At 38.5% G+C, this 26,558-nt stretch overlaps 3 protein-coding genes across 3 annotated transcripts in view; 2 read left to right on the plus strand and 1 right to left on the minus strand.

The window, feature by feature from the left end:
• Positions 1-14,440: 14,440 nt before the first annotated feature.
• On the plus strand, positions 14,441-17,578 carry tnfa (tumor necrosis factor a (TNF superfamily, member 2)). The gene is made up of 4 exons (XM_055021952.1): positions 14,441-14,666; positions 14,769-14,796; positions 15,020-15,076; positions 17,005-17,578. Exons 1-4 carry the CDS (start codon positions 14,490-14,492, stop codon positions 17,472-17,474), a joined length of 732 nt encoding a protein of 243 aa, XP_054877927.1. The 5' UTR covers positions 14,441-14,489; the 3' UTR covers positions 17,475-17,578.
• A 3,560-nt stretch (positions 17,579-21,138) lies between these two features.
• Positions 21,139-26,558, minus strand: part of gtf2h4 (general transcription factor IIH, polypeptide 4) — a 16,682-nt gene continuing 11,262 nt past the window's right edge. The window contains exon 15 of the mRNA XM_055021880.1: positions 21,139-21,743. The gene's annotated coding sequence lies outside the window, so the exon portion shown is untranslated. The remainder of the gene's footprint in view (positions 21,744-26,558) is intronic.
• LOC129352772 (uncharacterized) overlaps positions 24,565-26,558 on the plus strand; it is a 6,604-nt gene continuing 4,610 nt past the window's right edge. Inside the window, exon 1 of the mRNA XM_055021888.1 lies at positions 24,565-25,738. Within this exon, the coding sequence (XP_054877863.1) occupies positions 24,853-25,738 (886 nt within the window). The 5' untranslated portion in view covers positions 24,565-24,852. The remainder of the gene's footprint in view (positions 25,739-26,558) is intronic.

Genomic DNA, 26,558 nt, shown 5'->3' on the forward strand with positions numbered 1-26,558 from the left:
GGCTTTTCCGCTGCATCTGGGTTTTTAGTGAAATGTTCAAACCATTTAGAAAAGCATCAATTATTTCTAAACAATACTTTTGTCCTTCACTGTTATTCAATTCTATGAAGTCCATGTGCATTACTTGAAATGGATATTGCAGAGTAGGAAACTTTCCTCTAAGTGATCTTAGATTGCCCTGAGAGTTATGTTTTGCACATATCAAACAGGTCCTACAGAATTTTTTTTTAAATAAGAAATAAATCCATAAGTAGTGTAATGTTGATGTATCCTAACATCCCCCCTGTTGAGACATGCGAAACGCCATGGCTCAATATTGCAGCCCACTTATACAGATTTTTTTTCTTGGTAAAATAGGTTTAGTTTCATATAATTTTCCAATTTTGCTACATTTTTTGTCCATAAATCCTTTTCATTTTGAGGACTTAATTGTTGCATGTCTCTTAAAGTTTCTTTTATTTATCTCTCCCTCAGCTGCTTTTTTTTATTATTATTTTGTCTTCGAAAGCATTCCCTAGGGACACCTTATCTGTCCCTGCAGTGTGCGCCGCACATTTACAGATTGCTAGTTGTTTTGGTAGGTGCACGGCTTGTAATAATTCTTTTAATAATTCTGCATGTTACTTTTAATGTTAATGGGTGGAACAGAACTATAGGAGCTCTAACTTCTACTGCCATAGAAGCAGCAACTACAGCTCTCACACAATGTGGTAAGGCACACGCTACACTATCAAGTTTTGAAGAAAAATATGCTATTGGTCTCATTTTACCACCATGCTGTTAGACTAGCACCGAGGTCATGACATGACCTTTACAATCCACCATCTGAACAAAAGGTTTTTTTTTATTGATAATCTGGTAACGCTAACGCAGCGCTTGACACGAGGGCCTGTTTTAGTTTGCAAAGTGCTTCTTCTGCTTCATCCGCCCACAACAAAGAAGACATTTTTAAGATCTTTTTTATACATTAATTTATTCAGAGCTGCCACAATTTCTGCATAATTAGGCACCCAGTTTCAACAATAGTTAGTCAACCCCAAGAAGGACATCATCTGTTTTTTTTTGTTTGTGGTTTTGTATGGTTTGGGAGCTTGGAGAATTGTCGTTTTTCTATCCTCCGCTATGGTTCGTCCTCCTTCACTCAAATTATGACCCAAATATTTTACTTTTTGTTTACACAGTTAAAGTTTATTTTGTTAACCTTATGACCTCTTTAGCTAAATGTTGCAGAAGCGCTAAAGTGTTTTGCTTACAGGTTTCCCTGTCTGGAGAAACCAATAAAACATCAACTATGTACAACAAAACTTGGCTCCCTCCTGGGGGTTGAAAAGTTTACATACTTGCACTCATTACTTGAAAGAAAAATGTAGGGCTTTCACAGTAGCCTTGAAGTAGTCTGGTGTATGTGTATCTTTTCCCTTCAAAAGTAAAAGCAAACCAAAATTGGCTCTCTTTCTCAATTGGTATTGAGAAAAAGGCATTTACTGATGTCTACAACCGTGAATACTTTTGCATCTGATCTAAGAGAATTCAACAATGTGTGTGGATCAGTCACATGTTTTGTGTCTGTGTACAGATAGGTCACAGTTATCTTGGCTGGGGTGACCTTGTTGAGTCTCGCTTCATAGTTCCTATCAGGCCCAGGAACTGTTTTGAACCAAAGTGTGACATGCAAATCATCAGGAGACTTTTGATCCTGTAGGGCAGAAATGGCTTTATGCCCCTCTGCCAGAAGTGTTTGTGCAGTGTTGTGTGGGGGTTTGTTGGGCACATCCAATGAATAAAAGTAATACAGTTCCCTGTGTCCCTGGACAACAAAGAAATCCCCTTCTTTTATTCCTGTAGCTGATCTTGACATTTTCACCACAAATTTTTTACCCCAAGAATGTTTTCTCTACATGTTGTTCTACATGCACCCGTGTCACAGAGGAAATTTACAGGTCTGCCATTTATTAGGAGAGTTATTTCAGGTCTTATGCTGTCCATAGAAAGTAAATCCTGAAGATTTAACTGGACCTCTTCACTCCCCAATTTCTCTGATCTTAATCATGCTGACTGTCCTGTGTTTTTTGTTTTCTTTTTCTCGGGCAATTTCTGGCTAAATGTCCTTCCTGCCCGCAACACCAGCACCCCGAGTAACTGTGCCTGTAGTTTCCTCTCCCACGTCTCCCTTTTAAACCTCTAAGGTTCTGACCTCTGCCCCTAAAGCCTTCTCTTCCTCTCCTGTCCTCATAAAACACTTGTTCCTCATCCTGGAAAAAGGCTCCTGGAACCTTTTCCTTTTCTTTTGTAATTTCTTTCTCCCCACTTTCTCGTTTTTGCGCTACTTCTAACCAAAATTGTACATCATCATACCCTTCCTCGTACAATTTTTATTTGAATTTGTTTTTTTTTTTATCCTGATCTTTAATAACTTTCCAGTTATTTGATTTTAGACTGTCTGTTGGCTTAGTTTTACTTATTCATTTCCCCATTTTTTTTTTTTTATTTAAATTTGGACCAGTTTTTGCCGACTCCTAGGGAGTCCTAGAAACTGGAGATCTGATTCAGTAGGCCAGCAATTGAAAAGACCTGTTGTGGTAACTCTCACTTCAACTCTTTCGAGTGGAGAGTTCTTGCCTGTGCATCCACAAGAGGTTTGCTGCTCACAATCCTACTGTTTTACATGAGATAAAATACCAAGTGGTATTTATACCTCCAATCACGCTCACATACACACACTTTTTTTTTGTTTCACGGATTTGAAGCGCTTGTTATCGCCGTCCATTTAACCACGGGTATTCGTCGGGCCCCGTTGCCCACAACAGGTGGGGTTCGTAAGATCTCAAACCACGTGAGGTTGCAAAACCCCGAACCAGGTGAGGTTTGCAAGTCCTCGTCCCAGTAGGGTTTTACAAGACCTCCAGCGAGGTAAGGTTTACCAACCCTTATTTTCTAGTTTATTTTATTTTTTTTTTGTCTTTTATTTATTTTTTTTTATCTCTTACATACTGATACGGAACTTAAGCGCCTGTTTTCGCCGGACTCCGCAATCCGTTTAGCCTGCAGGTACTAGTTGAGCTACTGTTACTGCTCACAATAGTACAATTAGTAATTGGGCTGCTGTTACTGCCCAAAACAGTGCAGGTATTTTGTTGGGCTACTGTTACTACCCACAATAGTACAATTGTTATTTGAGTTGCTGTTATTACCCAGAACAGTGCTGGTATTAGTTATTTGAGCTGCTATTACCCAGAACATTTCTAGTATTAGTTGGGCTGCTATCATTGCCCACAATAGTACAATTGTTGGTTCCCCAGAACAGGACAAGGCCTCCAGCCTTGAAGCACCAGGCTCCGTTAGCCTATCCACGGATTTTGTGCATTACTTTTACCTGTTAGAGTCTAGAATTGACAGGGTTTTCACTTGTGCGCGCAACAACCTTCAGTCAAAGAAGAAGTCACTCTTCTCTCACACAGAAGAATGACTTACTCTCTAAAACGTCATTTGCCACTTTTTAAAGAAGAATCACTCACCCTCTCTTGTCTTTCCCTGGAGTGTCGTCAACCTTCAGATCCCAGCAGGCAGGCCGAGCCCAGTCCTTTAACAGGTTCTCTTGCCGTGCGCACGGTCTTACTGGGGTCCGCCACACCTGCCGGAATCTTTCCAGTATATGACCTCCGGCTCGAAGGACCAAAAATGTTAGGGTTAACACCTGTCAAACATACATTAACAAAGACAAAAAAGACAAAAGAGTTAGATTCTTTTTCACTCGCGAGGAGAACGGACAGAGATGTGCTTCAGTTACAATCTCCTACCGCTCTGAAGCACATTTTGTCTGCTCCTCTATTTTATTGTTTCTAGGATCCCTAATCACAAGGACACTGTAGCTCTAAAGGGAGGGGCAAACAGCTACAGCGTCAAATGTTATTCACTAACTAACACACAATCATTCTGTACTAGATAATGTCCTTCCAGGCACAAAGATTAATAAAATATGTAGTGATCTTAGCAATGATGGTTTTATTGGAGGCCAGCAACTCAACCGAAGCAGAGCTCTTCACCAAGAGGTAAACCTGCAGGAAGATTTTGTTTCTGCTCTCTGTCAGTGAGGCCTTCTGAGAAAGGAATCAGAGTAAATCAACAATACAAGGAACATTCTTAATTCTATAATGAGATTAACTTTAAGGAAAGCATCAATTAAAGATACATTATAAAGATCAATGAGAATAACAAATAATTGATTAATAATATCACAATTTCTCCAACAATAAATAAATCTTTCTGTGATTATCATATTATAATGTAATTATATTTTATGTTTATGACTCCAAACCATACATGGATTTGATTTTTATATGGAACAAACCCGTAAACAGATCTGAGTAACAATAAGACAAGCAGTAATCAGAACTGGAAACAAACCCAAAACAATTCACGATCTGACATTGAACTGCTTTAGTATTTGAAAATATACAGGTGATATATAGGTAATGGCAGAGGAAGAGACGATATGACTGAAAAAGGACATCAAAGTTTAAATTATGGCTAATACTGACAGCAATTAAAATGTGTTTCATACTTTGGTTCAGGATAGCAACAGGTCCTTATACATTTAAACTAATACATCATTGATAGACGTATCTGCAGAGGGAAGCCTGATCAGAGGAGAGCTACAACCAAAGATCTGGGGAGAGTTTGATTACATTATATAGTTTTGAATTTTTGCTGTCACAAAAAAAAAAAAACTAAATAATGTTAGAAGTTCGAAACAGTGAGATAATTTCTTAGGCCCTTTAAACTGTCAGTCTTTGCTAGATGTGAAAGTTTGTTAATGTGGAAAATGAAAATGTAAAAGCTCCATGGTTCCGAGTGAAACAGGAAACCACCGGTTTCAGAGTTTCCTGTGGCCTTGTTTCATGCAGATCACAGAAACAGCAGAATCACCCCACCTCTCACTTTCTGACTCACTAAGAATCTAAAGACCGACTAAACAGGTAAAGGATTGGAGCTCTAACAGAAATCCTGTGTCACCTTATCACATCATGATTTTTCATGATAACATGTGGGTTAAGGGGGATTACTGAAATTTCTATGTAATTAGTTGTTTTTAATATCTTGTTTTAAAGATATCAGATTAAGAGGTTCTTGCTCTTTTTACTGTAAATTAAATTATTTCTGTCTCACACAAAATTCTGGGACAGAGAAAGGACAAGTCTGTGTTTGCTGTCAAGAGATAACATGCAGTTTTAGTAGTTTGGGGGAAAAAAAGGTAAATATAATCATTAATCAATCACATTTTATTTGTATATCACATTTCAGCAGCAAGGCATTTCAAAGTGCTTTACATCTTAAACACAAAAACACAATGTCATGCAACATAGAATCAACAACACATTGTTCCATCATTAAATTTTTAATGGATTACGTTTCAAATCAAACTCTAAACAGGTGTGTTTTTAGTCGAGATTTAAAGGAAGTCAGGGTTTCAGCTGTTTTACAGTTTTCTGGAAGTTTGTTCCAAATTTTTGGTGCATAGATGCTGAAAGCTGCTTCTCCTCTCTTGGTTCTGGTTCTGGGGATGCAGAGCAGAACCAGAACCAGAACCTGAGAGTCTGGAAGGTTGATACAACAACAGCAGATCTTTGATGTATTGTGGTGCTAAACCGTTCAGTGATTTATAAACTAACAACAGTATTTTAAAGTCTATTCTTTGAGCTACAGGGAGCCAGTGGAGGGACTTTAAAACTGCTGTTATGTCTCTATCTTCCTGGTTTTAGTGAGAACAGGAGCAGCAGCTTTTGGATCAGCTTTGATTGATTTGTTGGACAGGCCTGTGAAGACACTGTTACAATAATCAATGAGACTAAAGATAAACGCATGAATGAGTTTCTCTAGATCTGGCTGAGACATTTGTGACAAAGGGAAGGGGGAAGAAAGGGAGAGAAGAAAGAAGGAAAAAAAAACCCTTGGTATTTTATTCTATGTTGCATGCCTTTGTGTTTTGTGTTTATGATGTAAAGCACTTTGAAATGCCTTGCAGCTGAAATGTGCTATACAAATAAAATTTGACTGATTGATTGATTGATTAGTCCTCTAATCCTGGAGATGTTCTTCAGGTGATAGAAGGCCGACTTTGTAATCGTCTTCGCAAGGTTCAGGCCCGAGTCCATCATGACTCCCAGGTTTCGGGCTAATCGCTAGTTTTTAGTTGTAATAACTGAAGCTGTGCATTGACTATAGATCTGTAGCTCTAGATCTGTAGCTCTAGATCTATAGCTCTAGATCTGTAGCTCTAGATCTATAGCTCTAGATCTATAGCTCTAGATCTATAGCTCTAGATCATTCCTCTTTAGGTCCAAAAATAATGACTTCAGTTTTGTTTCTGTTCAGCTGGAGAAAGTTTTGGCACATCCACACATTTATCTGCTCTAAGCATTTATTCAGTGATTGGATGGGGTCAAAGGTCATCTGGTGACATCTTAATGTAGAGCTGAGTATCGTCTGCATAGTTATGGTAGCTAATATTATTTCCTGTTATAACCTGAGCTAGTGGGAGAATATAAATATTGAATAAGCGGGGTCCTAGGATTGAACCTTGGGGTACCCCACATGTGACCTTTGACCTTTTTGATAAGAAGTTTCCCATTGAAACAAAGAAATCCCTGTTCTTTATGTAAGATTTAAACCAGTCGAGCACCGAACCGGATAGTCCAACCCAACTCTCCAGTCGATTCAGTAATATGTCAAAAGCTGCACTGAGGTCCAACAGAACCAGCACTGTGGTTCAGCACTGTCCGTATTTATATGGACATCATTGAATAAGTCAGGGGCAGGTGGCTTAAATGTAGTGAGGTCTGCTACATGAGTGCTAAGGAGGGACGTGCCGAGGCGAACCTGTTGATTCAGTCCATCTGTAAATTTAAGAACGTCTGTTCCGGAAGACGTTTTTTCATCGGTATCTATTGAATCCTGTGAATGAGTGGAGGAGCAGAGAAGGAGGGGGGAAGGAGGAAGGGAAGCAGTCGCTCCGTCTTCAGTCGATTTATAGGCTTGTTTTGGAATATCGTGCTCCAGACAGCATATGATATGCAGAGGGCTCCATCCTAGTCAGACATCCTTGACTAGGACCTCAGTGAATCATTATTTTATTATTTTTCATCTTTTGTTATATATTGGAAAATATAACGCATTTCTTGACAGCTTCTGGTATGCAAAGACTGAAGAAGTCTTGACTTTTAAAGAGAAATCTTTAAAAAGTTTCCCCTAACCGTTTGTGCTAATTTACGCAAACATTCATGAATAGTTTGAACAAAACCCTGATGGTTTCTCAAGGATTCTCTTATCAAGTCCTACTATGAAAAGAATTTGTGGAAATAATTATACCAATTGTCAATTTTGTCTTTTTCTTATCTATGAAATATATGTTAGATCAAACTGACTTCTGTTTCATTAGTGATCATATTAAGATTTGAGTATATTGGACTGGATGTCGTTGGACATAACTGAGTTCTATGTCATTTGAATTCATTGAACCCAGTTTACATCCTATGTAAGAAAGTCAACAAAGGATTCACTGTCATCTAGGCCATTATTAACCCTGATGATAATGATATCTTGTGGGTGAAAAAAGTTGATACTATGGACAAAAGCTTGACTGCCAAATTTATAATTCTGTGGGAAAGCTGAGGTCAGAGGTATAATTATTGTTTCATCAAACTAATAATTATCTGCCTTATAAAGTTGCTGTCTCCTTATGGTTATGATCAGAGTCATATTTTCTTGCTATCATTTCAAAGAGAATGAAATCTTGCAGGAAACACATGGGGTTTTCCTTATCTGAACAGAGATCTACACTGACCTGAAACCTTTCTTTGTCTCCTTTTATGTGGTTGGCATAGTTTCATGGTAAATGATTCATGACTGATTCCCCCGAATTTTCATTGGCAATGTGTACAATGGATAAAATGTAAAATCCCTTAACCTGAATTAAAAAGGGCAACATCACTCTGACCAATGAGGTGGAAAGAGGAATATCTTATGCCATTACCTATTGGGTCATTAGAGCCAGTAACATTAAAAATATCAACAAACTGAAAAAGAAGGTAAGTTTTGTTCTGGGGACTTTTTTATCCTCTGGAGATGATAATGTACACAAGGATTGTTTTATGTTTTTCACAAACAAAATGAAAAGCATTGTGGGAATCTGTGGTTAAAAATTCACAACAACTAGTTTTTGTTTATTACCAAAAATGCCACCAGCGACTTCAGGATCAGTTAGGACTCTAACGGGTTAGGATACTAAACAGCAGCATGTTTCAACAGACAAACTCTAAATAGAAATGCGCACGAATATTATAATCCAGGACCCTCTTACTGCAAGGCAACAAGGGTAACAAAAGCCCCACTGTGGAGGTGGAGTATATAACAAATACTATAAGACAAGATTTCCTAATGCGCTGTATGATTTTCCATTTGACAGACTGTTGCCTTGCAGCAAGGAAGTCCTCAGTTGGAATCTGGCTTGTGCTCTTTCTGGATAGTTTGCATGTGCATGTGTGCTCAACAACATAACTTTTAAAATGGACTGTCTTAATCATTGTTAGTTCCAAGAATAAGTGGGGATGGACAATGGCTCAATGGAAGTTTGTGTCAATTTAGATTTTGATCTTCTCCTCAGAGTCACAAGAGGTAAAAGCACATTTTCTCTTCTTTTTATCTTCTTCTCCACAAAAAGATTTCCTTTTTGATCAATGTAAGGTGTCCTGAGATGATTTGCAGATAAGTTGTGAAATTTCTTTGTGAAGAGGAAGATGAGAAAAAGAAAATCTGCTGTAATTTCCTGTGTGACTCTGGGGAGAGAATCGGGTCTTTTTTTAAGCTGGCGGGACTTTACTTGTACCATCTTAGAAACAGGAATAAGCACTATGATGTGACACAACAGAAAGGGATTTTTTTATCAAAGCAACTTAAATTCTAATTTAAAATAAGGAAGAAGCGATGTTTGAAAGTGAACTGAGACCACAAGATGGGCAGATTCTGGAAAGAACACATCTCTTTCACATCCTTCCTGTGTTGCTCTCAGGTATCCCCCCTCCTACTTACATCAGTAGGAGGGGACCCATCAGTAGGAGGGGACCCATCACTGGAAAAGTATGTTCACTCATTCTTACAGTGACATTTGAATTCATACAATAATGGAATACCAGTGTTTTATGGTTCATTTTGATGGACTTCCTGCACATCTTCTCAAAATGCTCCATCTTAGTCTAACTTTCATGCATGGATTACTGCAATATACATATTTTAAAGCTTAAAATCAGTTAGGATTATATGGACAGTGTGTATGGTTCCAGTTTACAGGATTTTAATAAAGCCATTGATGTTCTTCAAAGAAAATGATTTTCTTTTTAATCAATAGGAAGGAATTACTGCATTATCTTGACATTTTTGACATAATGTTGATGGTGCATTATAAGATTTAACAGTGGGACATTTATGACTGAAATTAACAAACTAAAATGAGTTATCGTTCATGACAATGAGGTTCAGTATATATGGAAAGTATTCGGATCCCTTTAAAGTTTTCACTCTTTCACTCTTTTTTTTATTGCAGATATTTATTAAAATCAAAAATGTTCATATTATTTTTCATGAATATAGACTCAGCATCCCATCTTGACAGGAAAAAACAAGAAATGTAGAAATTTGCAGGATCAATTCTTTGCAAATTTGAGCAAAGGATCAGATTTAACAGGCCGCAGTATGTCAGGCTGAAGGACACCGTGTCTGACACTGTGGTCAGCAGCACAGGAGCCCCTCAGGGCACAGTGCTGGCCCCTCTTCTCTTCACCCTGTACTCCTCTGACTTCCACTACAACTCGGAGCTGTGTCACATACAGAAGTATGCCGATGACACAGCCATAGTCGGATGTATCAGGGACGACGGAGAGGAGGAATATCGCTGTCTGGTGAGGGACTTTGCTCTCTGGTGCCACACAAACCACCTGGAACTCAACACCTCTAGGACGAAGGAGCTGGTTATAGACTTTGGGAGGTCCAGACCAAAGCCGAGACCAGTCGTACTAGAGGGAACTGAGGTTGAGGTCGTGGGCTCCTACAAGTACCTCGGGCTGTGGCTGGACAGTAAACTGGATTGGTCAAAACACACCAGCCACCTGTATGGGAAGGTGCAGAGCAGGATGTACTTCCTGAGGAGACTGCGGTCCTTTAACATCTGCAGCAAACTGCTGTGGATGTTCTACCAGTCAGTGATCGCCAGTGTCCTCTTCTACACTGTGGTGTGCTGGGGAGGCAGCACATCCAAGAAGGACACGTCCAGACTGGACAAACTGATCGGCTCTGTGGTCGGCATGAAGCTGGACTCTCTGGTGACGGTGGCAGAGGCGAGGACACTGAACAAACTGCTGGACATCATGGACGATAGCAGCCACCCTCTACACGCCGTCATCAGCAGCCAGAGGAGCCTGTTCAGTGACAGACTGCTGCTTCCCAAGTGCCGGACCAATAGATTCAAGAACTCCTTTGCCCCCCACGCCTTCAGACTGTACAACTCCTCACTGGGGGGTTGGAGGTGACACAGGACAGAGGGAAGAAGGAGTAGTTTTTCTACAAATGTGAACTCCATATTTATCAGGCCAAACCATACAGTGCAATACCATATCACTGGTCAATCTATCCACCAAATTGCTATAATTTCCTTTTGTGTTGTATTTATTCTTTGTTTTGTATTTAATTTGTATTTTTTTGTATTCTTTTGTGTATGCTTACTGTGTGCCACATTTTTGCCTGTGAGCTGCTGGTAACTATAATTTCCTGAGGGAGTCTTCCCAAGGGATCAGTAAAGTCAAGTCTAAGTCTCTAAGTCTACTGACCTTCAGTCAATACTGACCCTGAGTATTGAGGGTCAGTATTGAATAGAAGCCCCCTTTAGAGCTGTACCTTTAGAGCTGGTACAGCCATGAGTTTTCTTGGGAATGATGTAACAAGTTTTTCACACCTGGATTTGGAGATCCTCTCCAGTTCTGTCAGGTTGGATGGTGAACGTTGGTGGAGCCATTTTCAGGTCTCTCCAGAGATGCTTAATTGGATTTAGATCAGGGATCTGGCTGGGCCAGTCAAGAATGGTCACAGAGTTGTTCCAAAGCCACTCCTTTGCTATTTTAGCTGTGTGCGTCAGGTCATTATCTTGTTGGAAGGTGAACCTTCGGCCCAGTCTGAGGTCCTGAGCACTTTGGAAGAGGTTTTCTTCCAGGATCTCTCTGTACTTTGCCGCATTCATCTTTCCTTCAAGTGAAACCAATCGTCCTCTCCCTGCAGGTGAGAAACATCCAGAAAGCATTATGCTGCCACCACCATGTTTCACTGTTGGGTTTGTATTGGACAGGTGCTGACCCTGGTATGTGTGGTTTTGTCCACACATAAAAACCGCATGCATGGAGAAAACCACACATACCACTTAAAGTTAGTACCAAAGAAAAATCCAATCTTCGTCTTGTCAGGCCAGAGAATTTTACTTCTCATAGTCTGGGAAACTTTTATGTATTTTTTGGAAAATTATGCAGGATTTTATATGTCTTGCATTGAGGAGAAGCTTCTGTCGGGCCACTCTGCTATAAAGCCCCGACTGGTGGAGGACTGCAGTGATGGATGACTTTGTGGACCTTTTATCCCATCTCCATCTCTGGAGCTCAGCTGCAATGACCTTTGGGCTTTCATCCCATGGTTGCTCAGTTAACTGGGCAGCTAAGACTAGGAAGAGTTCAGGATTCCTCAAACTTCCTTTCATTTAAGAACTATGGAAGCCACTGTGCTCTTATGAACCTTGACTGCTGCAGAAATAATTTTGTAACCTTGGCCTGATCTGTGCCTTGCCACAATTCTGTCTCTGCGTTCCTTGGGCTTCCACCTCGTGATTCTTATTTGCTCTGACATAAACTGTGAGCTGTGAGGTCTTAAATAGACAGGTGTGTGCCTTTTCTAATCAAGTCCAATAAGTTTAATTAAGCACAACTTCTTCATTGGTTTCTCTTTCTTTTGACTTTTTAGTGTTACTGCTACTGGTGTATATCAGAAATCTTTCCATTCTGACCAATTTCTTCCTGATAGGTTATTTTTTTATTAACCCTTCTGTGTATCACTGTTCCTGCTATAAGCCCTGCATTATAAAATGACAGATGTAAATCTCTGGATTGTGCAATCGTATTTGCACAGCTCATTGTGCCTAAACTTTTAAAGTTGTGCAAGCAGTCATCAGCTGTTTTTTTGCGGTTCTGAGTTATTTGGTCAAATTTCTGTCCTCTGATGGGGAGTTTTGCAAGGTCATTTGATTCTTTGTTTCTTTTTCCCATTAACTTGTAGAAAGCTTAAGAACATGGTCACCTGAATCTTTGTTGCATGTAAAATGTTATTCTTCCTTTAACAGCAAAGCTTTTGTAGTTTTTCATTTAACAATCATTACTTTATTATCATATCCATTAGAGGTACATTGTCTAAAATACTGACTGAAGTGTGGCGGTAGGATAACAGTTCAACATTTAGTCAGTAAGATTTGCAATCATTCTGCAGACAGTTGTCATGGATGCAATGTGTTTCACTAGAACTATTTCCAATGTCTGTTACTATTATTTATTATATTTATTTATTTTATTCTAACTCTGTTTTGAGAGCCATGTCAGTTAACAGTTTGGTATTCCATGTTTTACTGAAGATGACTTTGACATGTAGACATGGAGCTGACCAGAGAACCTGTGAGTGACAACTGTCTCTTCTTTAGATCTTGACATATTATCTATATTAAGTTAAATATGTCAGGACAGAGGCAGGCCTCATGACAGATCAAAGTGATCAATTATCAAATTGAACAAAGTCTTGACAATTGCCAGTGATAATGAAAAGATCAGCAAAATACAAATTCTTATTCTTCATTTACACATTTTATCTGATAATGTCTCCATAGGTGGATTTATACATTTAAAAATGCACAGATGTGGGACCATAAATGCAAAACATGATTGGTCCTTCCTTCCAAAATACTCACTCCTGTGAATGAGAAAGATTCATACTGACCTGATGTTTCCTGTCAAATATTTAAACACAACATTTAAACACAACTAGACAAATGATAAGAACTAAGTTTTGCTCATAATTGAAATACTTTAGCCTGTACCTTAAGTTAACCTTTCACAATGTAGTGATTTAATTCAATGTTTGCCTGTTCCACATCAAAATCAAATTGCTCACCTCACAAAATATTTGTACTTTATGGCAAATTAAAAAAAAAACAATCACCATAAAATGAAGCACAAATTTACAGATGGACTGAATTTAATATCCCTTTTCTTAAAGCTGTTCTGATCCATCAACATGCTGTGAAGAATTATGATACATTTGAAAACATTTTCGGTCAATTATCAAAATAATTTTTATTGATATATCATAGTTATTTTGTGCCATTTCAATTTGATGCAGATGGAATACAAAAGACAACATGAAGCACAAATTAAATTTACATTGTTCTGTGATCACAAGTATCTGAGACTATCTACACATCTTCACGTAACACTGACTTCACTGAGTTTCTCTACAACCGTTCTCAGGGTGTTTCCCCCTTCACATGCGGGGAGCAAGGGCTTCCTACAATACACCAAAGTATTTCCAAATATAGAACGTACTCGTTGACTGTGTGTGTGAAGGGGGAAACACCCTTCACACACACATACACACACACTCACACACACACACACATATGCCCACACACACACACACACAACTTGTATACTGTACACATAACATACAAGTTGAAAGGTATTTTTTTTTCAATATCCGTATGATAAACAGTGGTAATTAAACTGTTATTGCATCATTTGGAGGAACTTTTTGGATCTCTGAATTAAAGGAAGGCTCTATACTAGATGTGTCACAGCCTTACATTAAGGTCTGTCTATTTCAAACTTTGGGGAAGTGACATATTTCTCTCTGAGTAGAACATCAGAAAGATTTCATTTTTACCACTGTAACAGAATTTATGCAGACACAAAGTTTTTGTGATCAACACCTGTTGATGACAATGTGAGTGTGTGTGTGTGTGTGTGCCTGTGTGTGTGTGTGTGTGTGTGTGTGTGTGTGTGTGTGTGTGTGTGTGTGTGTGTGTGTGTGTGCGTAAGAAAAAGAGTAAGTGTTAGATTCTGCTAATTGTGTGTCTGTTTTGTGGTGTAAAATGGTTACAACACAGGTCTGTGTGTGTGGTTTAGGTATAACTCAGTCAGAGGTTTGTGTAGGCGTGTTCTGGTCCACATGAGCCTCCCAGGTTCTGTGTCTCTTCCTTATCAGCTCTCCACTTATTCACAATGAGTGACATCACTGGAGTTTCCACCAAAAAAAGCTTTTAAAAGACAGTCTCACAATGTCAGTTGAGAAGAAAAAGAGGAGTCCTCTTACTATACATTGACTGTTTGACTTGGATTGAAAGCAAGAACTTACTCAGAACAATGGAGACTGAATGCAAGGTATCACTGGATGCAGATGCCAGCACAGGGACAAGTGATCAGACATCCACGAGAGTCAAAACATTTCCAGTGTCCAGACTGACCTTGGCCCTGATGGCTTTCACTCTCTGCCTTGCTGCTGCTGGTGCTGTTTTGCTCTTCTCTAATGCTCGTGTCAAGGTGAGTGTTGTCTTCAAAAAGGGACAGAGGCCTGCAACTAATAGTTACATCATCTGATCCCACCAACACTAACAGTGTCTCTTTCTCTGTCCTCTGACATAGAGTGCAGGATCAGACGAGGGAAGCTCTGGTGAGTAGTTCTCCTTAATTCTTTGACACATTGAACAATTATAAAGTTGTACTTAATAGCAGCATCTATTGTCTAATCTATGTTTTACAAGTAAATATTATATACCTTTACTTCTATGCATTATTTTGTTACGTAGAGATTTGTTCCTTAAAGAGATAATGTCCCAGAAAAATGCTATTTTGCATCCAGAAGAGGGTTGACATTTTTTCCTCTGATTTGACAGCTTTTCATCACACCTTAAGGCAAATTTCAAATGTGAGAGCAGCCATTCATCTAGAAGGTAAGAACCAGCCACCTGCAGGTGGTCTTGGGGCTGGAGAGGGCTTGATCCCCTGCCACTTTTACTCTTGATGCCCTAAGTGCCCTTCTTCAGTTTTATTGCTTTATTTTTGTTTTCTTTTCAATAATGTATTTATGTTTTATTGCATTTTTTATTGGGACAATAGTATTTAGTTAAACATAGCAATTTAGCAATAATAAATTACTCTGGCTGCCCTTTGTCTAATAATGACTCTGAATGGATTCTCAGCTCCTCTGCCTCCATGTCGTTATGACACCAGGCCAGGATGAGTGAGGGGAGCTGTGCCCTCTCTCAGATTATGGGCAAGAATATTTTTTTTCAACATACACTTGTTTGTAAATAAAAACAAACTGATGTTGAAGTTTTTATTTATTTTCACAATTATTCTCACAGTAGCGGGATAAAATCATCCTCACCTTAAACACAGAGATGGTTCAGCTTCAGCGAAAACTTCTGATTTAATTTATCATTCTGATCCTCTGCTGGACCAAATGCCCGTTTCGCTCCAGGCAGCCTGAGTCAGTCTCACTGTTGTGCGTCAGAATCAGATATTCTGATATAAAGAAACAGTAACATGGCTGTCACCACGAATCCGACGCACCTTTTAGTTCTCTGCTTCACTTCAATCTAACATTACTACAAGGCGGGTTTGCAGTTTGCACTGCTGTTGAGAATTCAGAAAAAATATACCCATGAAGCCCAGGCAACCTAAACAGTCTCTATGGCGCTTATTATGAACTGAACAGTCAGTAAACAGAAAAGTCTCGTCTGACGGTCTGTCCCAGCTCCTGCCTTATCGATGAACTCTCCATTGAGTTCATCTATAACTCATCCAGCAGAGAGATGTGCAGCGCAGTGGAGGAGCGAGAGCTGCTGATTTACTGTGATGTATTTGTGAACAAATTGAGCTCAAATAGAAAGATTAAAGATAGCATCAGATTGTAGCTATGCTAACACATCAATCAATCTATCAATATGATTTTTTTGTACTTAGGGTTAGACAAAGTAAACTTCCTAATTAATTCCTAAATGTTCTTTTTTTTCTCTGCCAAAATCATTAAATAAAAATGAATAGCATTGTCAATCTCAACAAACATGCTAAAGTTTTAGATCTATGGTCTGTGTTACAATTCAAGCATTTATAGGATCTCTAGACTGTAAGTAGACCTTTGATAGATTTTTTAGGTAGAACTATGAAGACACTGTTACAGTAATCAGCTAAACTTAAATGCATGGATGTTTCTCCAGATCTTGTTGAAAGACAAAATCTAATGACAATAATTTCTCTCAACCTTACAATTCTAGATCTCAGAGATGCTTATATAGAAAATTATGTAGAGTTGACCCCTCTGAGCTTTTCTGTTCTTTAAAGCAGCCTGCAGCAAAGTTGCAATAAAGATTAAACAGTCAGACATTATTAGGGATTATTAAACAAAAATAGCTCCAAATTTGCTGGTTTTATAACATGCTTCATAACCAGTGACCTTCTCTCCTGTGGTCTGTCTCAGATCAACACAAACCTCCAGCACAGTCAGCAGCATTGTGCCAGTCAGGGAAAACAGACTAAATTTGCTTTGATTGTCTCACATGACAGTGAAATAATATGATCCAAATAAATATTGCACTCTTGATTAATATTAGTTGTTGTTATTTTGTTATACGGTGTTTTAAGATTTTGCTCAGCATGCCCCCACCCCTCCAGGTCAAGTTCAGGGACACAGCCCTGATAAAAACAAACTGCAAACTACATTAAAACCAGAGGCGAACAATACCGACAATTCTGTTTGTTTATTCAGATAAAAGATATTTCCATGATTAGATTTACCTTTGGTAATTTTTCACTGTGTTACAGGAGGGTTTTAATTATCTGATATTCATATTCATTTTCATGCCTGTGTTTTAAACAGGAGAACACGACCCCACCATAAAGACATCAGTGAAGTGGATGAGCAAAGTGAACCAGGCACACTCTCAAGGAGGTCTAGAACTAAAAGACAATGAGATTTTGATTCCTCGGAATGGCCTCTACTTTGTTTACAGCCAGGCGTCGTTCAGAGTAAGCTGCAGTAGCAATGCTGATGACCTTACTTCCAATCACATGATCCACCTGAGTCACACAGTGAAACGCTGGTCCAGATCCTTTGGCCCGAATGATGAGAGGTCCTATCGGACCCTCTTGCATTCAGTTCGTACTGTGTGCCAGGGTACAGCCAGCAAGGATCCAGACTCGGCTGAAAGCTCCTTCTCTGCAGTATATATGGGAGCAGTATTCGATTTAAAGAGTGGAGACAGACTAAAGACGGTTATGGAAGAAAAGATGCTTGAGAAACTTGAGGAAGAGGAAGGGAAGACTTATTTTGGTGTCTTTGCTTTGTAAAGAGAGCTTGAAATTATGACAGGAACATACATGTAGTGGCAGAGTAGAACTGATTCTGTTGCATAGAACCAAAAGAAACTATTTACAGTCAACTAGTGAGTGACAAAAAGGCCTATTAGAGAACTAATATCCATTTTGATCTGTAATCCAGGATACATAACTATTTACTAAGATATGTCATTATGTATCACTTGTGTGTTTTTGCTGCTAACTAATTGTTTCACTACAGCCTGGCAAAGATGTGTAAACATATGTATTTATTATTCTAATTATTTTATTTATTTAAATATTTATTCTGTTTTCTCTTATTTTTGTAAGTTGGTGTATATTTCTATTGACTAAGTCCTGTTATATAGTGTGGTGTTTGTGGTGCAAAACACTTGAATCCAGTTTTTGCAGAGATTACAAATGGATGATTAGACTTCAGAGTAGTAGTCTTGTTCTTGTTCTCACCTGTTCATCGGTTGATCAACCAGTCAGGATGAGGGTTTTATACTTTTTAATACAGAATGATTTCTGCAGAGGCTGCTCTATTCCCAATGTAACCACTGAGCTGCCAGAAGAAAATGCAGTTAACAAATATATATAACTAAAATAGACATATAACAATACACATCTAACTTTAAAAGCTGTGTGATCAGTCGTCTTATGCAGACAATATCAAACTGAAAATGGTCAAAACATGTTATTCAACAAACAAACAATGTCATGATTCTCATGCTTGGTTCTGTATATTTCTGTTCTTTTGCCTTCAAAATGTGTTTGATAGCGTTTGACAACAACAATTAAAACTTCTCAATGTTTGATAGTGTTCAGCAAAAATATTTTTAAATTAGGCTACATGGCTACTGCATTGATATGCAGTAGCCATATTAATGCTAGCTCATTAATATATCAATGAGCTACTCTAAGCTGTAGTTGACAATATTTTGTTTGCCGCTGATAATTTATGAAAATAAAACAAACAATATTTTGACATCAACTTATAAGTTGTATAAAAATTTTCTAATTAAAATTGTTTGAAGACACAGACAAAGACACTTGGTATAAATTAAATTTGTATCCATTGTAATTACACCCAAGAGAGATTAATTTAATCAATTACATTAATTGTGTGTAGGGCTACACCAATTGCAGTTTTCTTGCTAAACCCAGTTACCGATCTTTAAAAGGCCTAACCTGCCAATTTTGATTTTGGCCGATAATTTTTTTTTTTACTGAAATGTCGCTAAATGTAAATGTAAAGTGGCTGAGATTGCAAGAGTGGGGTGAATATCGTTAACTGTAAAGGTTCAGACATGACCTGGTGGGCCGGTCTGTCAGTCAAACCTCTCACTGCAGAGCAGAAGAGGACAGAGGCTGATTTTTAAACCTTTGCTGATGAAGATAAGATTCGTGGATAAGATGGGCTTCACATGTATCAGTCGATCACAATCCCCCATATATATATATGTAACTATCACTTTTAGAGATGCAGCAAGTTTATAGTAGGTGTGTGAATGATCTAATAATGACTGACTGTTGACAGCAGCAATCCACATCATTAACAGAACTAGAGGGCCCCAAAACCAAATTTTGCTTAGGAGCCATGGAGGCCTGAGCTGGCCCTGAACTGATGTTACTAGTCTTTTTAAGTGGAATGAAAACTGACCGTGAAGAATTTGTTTAAAACAGTATTAAGCTATACTTGAATAGCTTAATACTGTACTAGAATAAATAAATAAAATAAAATAAAAATCAGGTTTTAGACAGATTAGCTGTGTGTAGAGCAACAACAGCCTTTGTGTGGAAACTGTTTTCTAGTCTTTTTGCCCTTGACTTTATTGCTCTGAAAATGCCTCCATGAGGGAAAGAATCTGAAGAGGTGGTGGCCAGGGTGTGAGGGGTCCTTGACGATGCTGCGGGGTTTCTGTAGGCAGTGAGTCCTCTAGATCTCCTGGATCTCCACTTGGGATGGAAGAGGGCAGCTGCTTCTTCTCTGCTGCGGTACAGCTGGAGAACCACAGTGAGACGCCATGGTTCGACACAGACTCCACAGAGCATCAATAGAAAGACACCAAGAGCTCAGTTGCCAGGTTGTTCTCCCTGAGAATCCTCAGGAAGTTCGGTCTCTGCTGTGCCTTCTTCAGGACTGAAGTGGAGTTATCATTTCAGGTCTTCACTGATGTAGGTACCCGGGAACCTGAAATTTGGCACCATCTCCACCCTGTCCTTATTTAGAGTGATGGGCCGAATTTCTGGTTTACACTCTTAAAGTCGACAGTCAGTTCTTTCAATTTGGAGGTGTTCAAACGGAGGTTGAAGGTGAACAGTAGTTCCACCTCCCCTCTGTATGTGGTCTCATCTCCCTCCAGAGATGAGCCCCACCACTCAGCAAACTGCAGCAAACTGTGTGATGGTGTTGTTCGGGTGGGTGGTGCTACAGCCATGGGTGTACAGGGTGTAGAGTAGGGGGCTTAGCACGCAGCCTTGTGGAAAGTCGGTGCTGGTGCTCAATGCTGAGGACAGCTAGGATCCTACTCTCACCTTCTGGGAGCGGTCTGCCAGAAAGTCTGTGATCCAGCAGCAGGTGTTGCAGGGGAGATCCAGGTCCCCCAGTTTCCTCACCAGTCTCCTCTGAATGATGATGTTAAAAGTTAAGCTGAAGTCCAGGCAGAGCAGCCTCACCTGGTTCCTTTGCTGTTCCACATGTGTCAACACTCAGAAAAATTTGACCAATGGTTACTCAAAAAAATTGAGGCAACAAAGTGACACGTAATATAATTGAGTAGATTTTATGTTCTACAATAATGAGTAAAAAGTATTGAATATTTTAACTTAACTTAAAAAAATCAAGTACATCTTAATAAAAGCAACAGCTGAAATGTGTTGGATTTAGTAATATCAAGCCAAATGATAAGTTATATTGACAAAAAATATTCAGTAAATCCAACTCAATTTTACAAGGAAAAATTATTTCTATTTACGAAGTTTCTGAGAAAAAATTATTTAGATTTACGAAATATCTGTGAGAAATTGATTCATATTTACTGATAATCTAGGTGAAATTAATTTATATTTATTAATTAAGTGGCTGAAATTGATTTAGATTTACTAAAAGATCAGCATAAAAATTATTTGGATTAAGTAAATAATATAAATGATATCAACTCATATTTTAGCACATTATTGCTTAATTCAACACATTAACACTGTTGTTCTTAGTCATCTGTAGCTAAAATAATTGATAAATTCTAAGTTGTTATTTGTGTCATAGGACTTTAAATCTATTCAATAATATTGAGCGTCACTTTGTTGCCATAATTTTTTGTGTCTAATTTACACAATATCCTGACCAAACTTGAGTGGCATCAAAAAAGGAATTGATTGATGCCTGGTTTCAAAATTAGTGAACTGGACTTATTATTTTGTGTCCATTGTTGGACACAACACGGTTCGATCGAACCGTTATACCCAGGATTTCTGTCGGCTAATGTGTCTCTCAGGTTTTGATAATGGGCCGACAATCTGCGACATCAGATGGTGCAGCGTGCGCTGGGCATTACACTAAGGAAATAAGGAAGGGAGGGTCAGTGGAGAGCACTGGAGTTGAGCCTTTTTTCATTCAGTGTCATCAACAGTAAGAGAAAAAGGCAGGAAGAAACGATATAAACGATAATTGAAATGAGGTCGATAGTTTTAATTTATTGTGCGATTAATTGACTTATCGTTTATCGCGACAGGCCTACATGTGACAGACCTGAACAGATCCAAAGCCATATAACAGGCCGCACATATGAGAACAAGGGGTCAGAAAGGGTAGTTAACTGTAATGTACTGCAAGAAAAAAAACACATGCAGAAATCCACTGAACTGAAAATTACCCAAATTTTAACTAACTTCACAGAGCATTTCACAAAGTTTTGCGTGTTGGTTTTGACAGTGACTTGTCTATTCCCTTTTGTTTAGCAAGGGTCCGTTTTCTTAAGCCAGTAGTTTATTCCTGAGGCTGTTCACTTTTGTGGAGAGCTTTGAACTATCCAGGCCGAGGAGAAGTTTCTGAAACACTTCAAACGTGTATCTGAGCTCCTTTGGATAGGCAAGACTCATAGCATACACCAACCCAACGAGCAGGGAGCAAGCCCTTGGAAAGTTACCCAGAGCAGTTAGAATTTTCACGCCGTCCACCACGATACCGATGTCTGGATCCTCTGACGTGTTAGCTTTGATGTTGTAGATCTTCAGGCTTTGAACAGCAAGGTCCTGTGACACACTGTCTTTATCAGCATCCTGTAATAGCAAGAACATTGTGCATATTAGACAGTACAGCCAAAGGAGAAGGTTCCATTTCCCAAATTGCTTACAACTGTTTGGACAAGAAAATCTGGAGTTTGTCAGCCGTTTCTTGTAATGCACTCTATTTATGTCAGTGTTTTAGACAAATATGAGATAACACACACACAAAAAAAACACACAGAATTAAAAAATGAAAAAAGACAAATATAAATCAATCATAATAATATATTATATTACAATATAATCAATTATACAATGATGAGCTGAACAGTTACAAATATTTCTGAATGAAGTTTTTGAAATTAAATCAATCCATCACACTATTATTTCTTCCTGGCACTGTCTTGATTAATATCTTATTCTGCATTGCCTCAGTCTTTCTGTAAAAATGTCTTTGTATTCACAAAGCAGCGTCTTGGCCATAATTTCTTAGCTCGCTTTTAGGGACAAATTGCAAAGACTTAAAAAAAATCAAGCATTCTTAGGAAAAAAAAATTACATAAATTACTGTCAAGTTTTAAATTATGCCAGTTGATGAAATGAAATTGAGATAGCATTCTGCACTAGCACTTAAAAATTCCTTAGTGGAAAATAAAAATTTAAACACTCTTAACAGAGGACAATGATATAGCTTGCAAAGAACTACTGGGAGAAGTACAATCATGACTATTTTGTGATTTGACTTTCCCTAACCCTAAAATTTGGTTAATTCAGCTCAGTGAGATTCAAAACTGCCCAAAGTCTTTTTTATTATGTATAGTTTGCTCTAATTTATTTAGTAAATATCACTTAACCCTGATCACACTTTTTCCAGTGTAGTGGGATCCTCCAAAGATCAGTTGGTTCTGTATGCAACTGGTAGGGGTTGAGTTTGGGTAGCAAACAAGAAGTGATGTGACTGGCCCAGTTTATCAAAACACTTCATGATGATGGAGGTTAGAGCCACTGGCTGGTGGTCATTGCCAAATCAGTCCGCCTTGTGCCGGGAGCACACACCGCAGCCAGAGAGGTGGATCCAATCATTTTCAAGGCGCTTCTGATTGATTTCTCAGTAAAACAACTCACATAATCATATCAACAGCTGTTGTTAAAAAAAAATAAAAATCCTCTAAAATAAATAAATCTGATCTTGTGTGGGATTCTTCTTACAGGGCTTTGTGTTTTTTTGAATTGCCAAGAGTGTCAGCCTTTTTCCAACTTTTGTCATTTACAAATAATAACTTGACTTAGCCTTACAAATAATAACGGCTTTGGTGTAAAGAAAAATAACGGTTACAGTCAATACAAATAATACTGCCCCAGGTGGCCGATGAATGGCATAGACAATCAGACTAGATGAAATATAGGATGTAAAATTAGATTACCTTTAACAGAAACTGAATTTAATGCTTTCAAGAGTGTCAAGCTTTATTATTAATTATTAATTTCTGTGTGTGCCTGAGGTGGCTTCCTCAGCCATTTGTCGGAAGCCCAACAGATGAAGTGACTATGGGAAGGACAGAACCAAAGTTCTCTCCTTCCCATAAGGAAGTTAGATGCATCATCTAAGATGTTGAAGGAATGGCTACAGCATATTATTCAGAAAAAATGATCATTTTGACTCCTCAAAGCAAAGACTGCTACTCTGATAGAACGTCAAAGCATTTTCTTTGCATTTCACTGTAAAGTACATCTGTCCACACTGCAAAACTGCAAAATCTTACCAAACATTTTTGGTCTACTTTCTACTGGATACCTTCGTACATGTGAAATGAGACAAGCTAACTTAAAGGTAACTTATTTAGCAACATGCAGAGCAGGAGTGTCAAACTCAATTTTGTTTTGGTCCAAATCAACATCTTGACAGAATCTATTGCTAAAACTCATTAACAAAATGTTAAAGCATATAAATAAATTCTTAAAATTCAATGATATTGAACATAGGAAGTTAGATGTATCATCCATTATTGTAATAAATTAAATTTGTTTCATTCAAAAGAGGGGGAACAGATTATTTCAGACAGCTGAAATAGGTAGAGCAAATGTTTACAAATTATCAATGGTAGTTGTGTGTGATCTTATGATTGAGCCACATGTGTTTCAAGATGATTGGTTAATCCCTGTTTTATAACAAACATTACAGGATATGAGCTGAAATATTGTGTTCCTCTTTGATGTTTCTTAAGGCATTTCTATTTTCTTTGAAGAGAGGAGTTATGTTCTCATACATCTCAGAATCAGAGAGATATTTTAAGGCAAATGCTAGAACTTATTTTAGACCAATAAACAACATTAACGGGACAAACAGCAAACAGAACTATCTTTCATCCAGTAATCTGCAATACTTTAGAATGACATGCTGCAAAGGGATTTTCCAGAAAGTCTACACTCACTTTTCAGAAAGTCTATTTTGAGTCCTGCCATCAGCTGCCTTCCATCCTTTATATCAGCAATTTAAAAATGTAAATACAAGTGATGTGTTGGAAAACGGTGTTTAGTGACTAACTTTTATTTGACAGACTAAAGTGAACATCATGACAAGTTGTTAAAAGACTGATTCTCTCGGTGATAAAAAAAATAAAAAAACACGAAACAGTGTCAGAACCACCTACAGACCAGAACATGTTTTAGTTTTTTAACAACTGCTTTCGATTAAACTGAAAGTTACAATTTTGATTTGATTATGTGGTTCGACAACTCGATCAGAGGGGCAGAGAAAATGGCCGGAACCGGAACCGGAACCTCACCGAGGTCTCTGGCTCCAGTGCGCGCTCCCGACACGCGGGAACAGGTCTGTCGCACACGCGGGAAGCTGCAGGTTTGTTCACGTTCAGCTTCCGTAGCTCCGTTTAACCACCTGTTCGATTTGGTATTGATGACGTTGCTGACGTCAGCTGCCTTTGGCCTATTTAACACCTACTCAAAATAGGCTGTGACGTGGCCAGATACATGAGCGGCTTTACATTGTGACGTCAAGTCTAATTTGTTATTGCAATTGGCATCATTTGCATCAACTTCTTCACCAAGTGAGCAACTCAGGTACATTTACTTTGGAATATTTAAGATAATTTTCTTTGCTCCAGAAAGGATTCCTGAGGTGAATTTCAGTCAACAATCTGACAAAATGAGTTACTTATCTGGAGCTCGAAACCTCAGTGGAGATGGACTGGGATTTTACAGTAGCACTGAGTCCAATCTAAGACTCAACACTGACTTCAGTGCCTTAAAGAATTATGGGGTTCAGCAGAAAATTGGAAGATTGACCTCTTTCTGTCCTAACACACAGCAGGATAACTGCTTCACAACAACCAGGATGGAGTCAGTGGACGAAACCAGAAGATTTGCCCCAAGGGGGCCAATGGCTGACAAAGAGAATCAGAAAAGAGGAAATATAGGATCTGAAACTAGATCACCTTTAACACAAATTGAACTTACTCCTTTTGAGATCAATTTACCTCCAGTATCCTTGGCAGATTTCATGAGCCCAAACTGGAACCGGTTTGGATTCAGACAGAAGCAGGTATGTCCACTGTCATTACTTGTGAACTCAGCAAAGTTCTTTTCTCAACAAGGAACCAGGACATGTCCAAACCAGTCTGCTAGATGCCCCATCACTTCTCAAACTTACAGAGACAATGGGATAAAAAAAATAATGGGTACTAGTGTCAAACCAAGAGATGGAAGCAGTTCATCAACAGATAATGTGGTGATTAATTCATCTTCTTGTGAAGTAAATAAAAATTCAGGAAAACAGAAGGACCAACAAACTACAGCAAAGACCACAAACCACAGGGATGAGCAAACTGACAGACTCACAGTTATACAAAAGAAAAATGTGAAACAAGAGAATCTGGTGTCCAAGCTTTCTTCTAACTTCATGTGTGTTGCTGTTTATCTGGATGAGTCTCAATATGATGATGACGACCAGCAAATGTCCAGGGATCGAACTGAACCAGAACCTCCTGCTCACAACCTGAAATGGCCATGGAAGATTTTCAAATACATTGAAGGTATTTTTGGCAAGGCTTGCAAAGACATGTCACAATTTGTAAACCGAGCAAGAAACATTATTGTGGCCAGATTTCAAACATCAAGGAACAGATTTGCAAGTTGTTTAAACACAGCTCAAATGAGAATCAGAAATGAGTTGCTTGAATGTTGGAACGTCTCTACTGCAATAAAAGAACATTATTCTTTAGTAGGTAAGAGAATCTGTCACCTTGGTTCTGAGATCGCTACATCATTCACTTCTTATTTAAGGATCATTTTCAATGACATTGAAGAAAGATATTCAAGCATTCAAAACAGAGTGGTACAGTTCTTAAGCAGAGTGAGAGAAAGAATAGATGCTGCCGTTGACACTGTCATAGCTTTTACTAACATTGCCCTAACAAACATCATGGAAACTTTCCAAGCAGTCAGAGACGGAACTGAATTGATGTTCTTTAGGCTGCAAGATGAACGAGTTTGTTTAATTGACAGAGTCCTTGAGCTAAGTTCTGACTTCAGTCTGGCAATAGTTCAAGGCTGCCAGGTTGGTTTTGATGTCTCCTTCACATTTGTTGCTGAAGTATATCAATCAATTGGGAGATATCTTGTATATTTTTTAAATCAGATCACAACAAGAACCAGGATTGCTTTTGACACAACCAAAACAAACATTTCCACTTGTGTCAGTACATTTCAAGCAAAAGTATATGCTGCTCTGTGCACGCTTAGTGTTTGGAGTGGCTGGGTAAAAATAGTTTTTTATAGGCTCTATAGATCCATTTTAAATGCATATCTTCAAGTTAAGGCTGCCTTTGACAGAGCCACAGGGAAACCTCCAAA

Source organism: Poeciliopsis prolifica, unplaced genomic scaffold (assembly GCF_027474105.1).
Source record: "Poeciliopsis prolifica strain line A6 unplaced genomic scaffold, Auburn_PproV2 SCAFFOLD080, whole genome shotgun sequence".
Taxonomy (NCBI): Eukaryota; Metazoa; Chordata; class Actinopteri; order Cyprinodontiformes; family Poeciliidae; genus Poeciliopsis; species Poeciliopsis prolifica.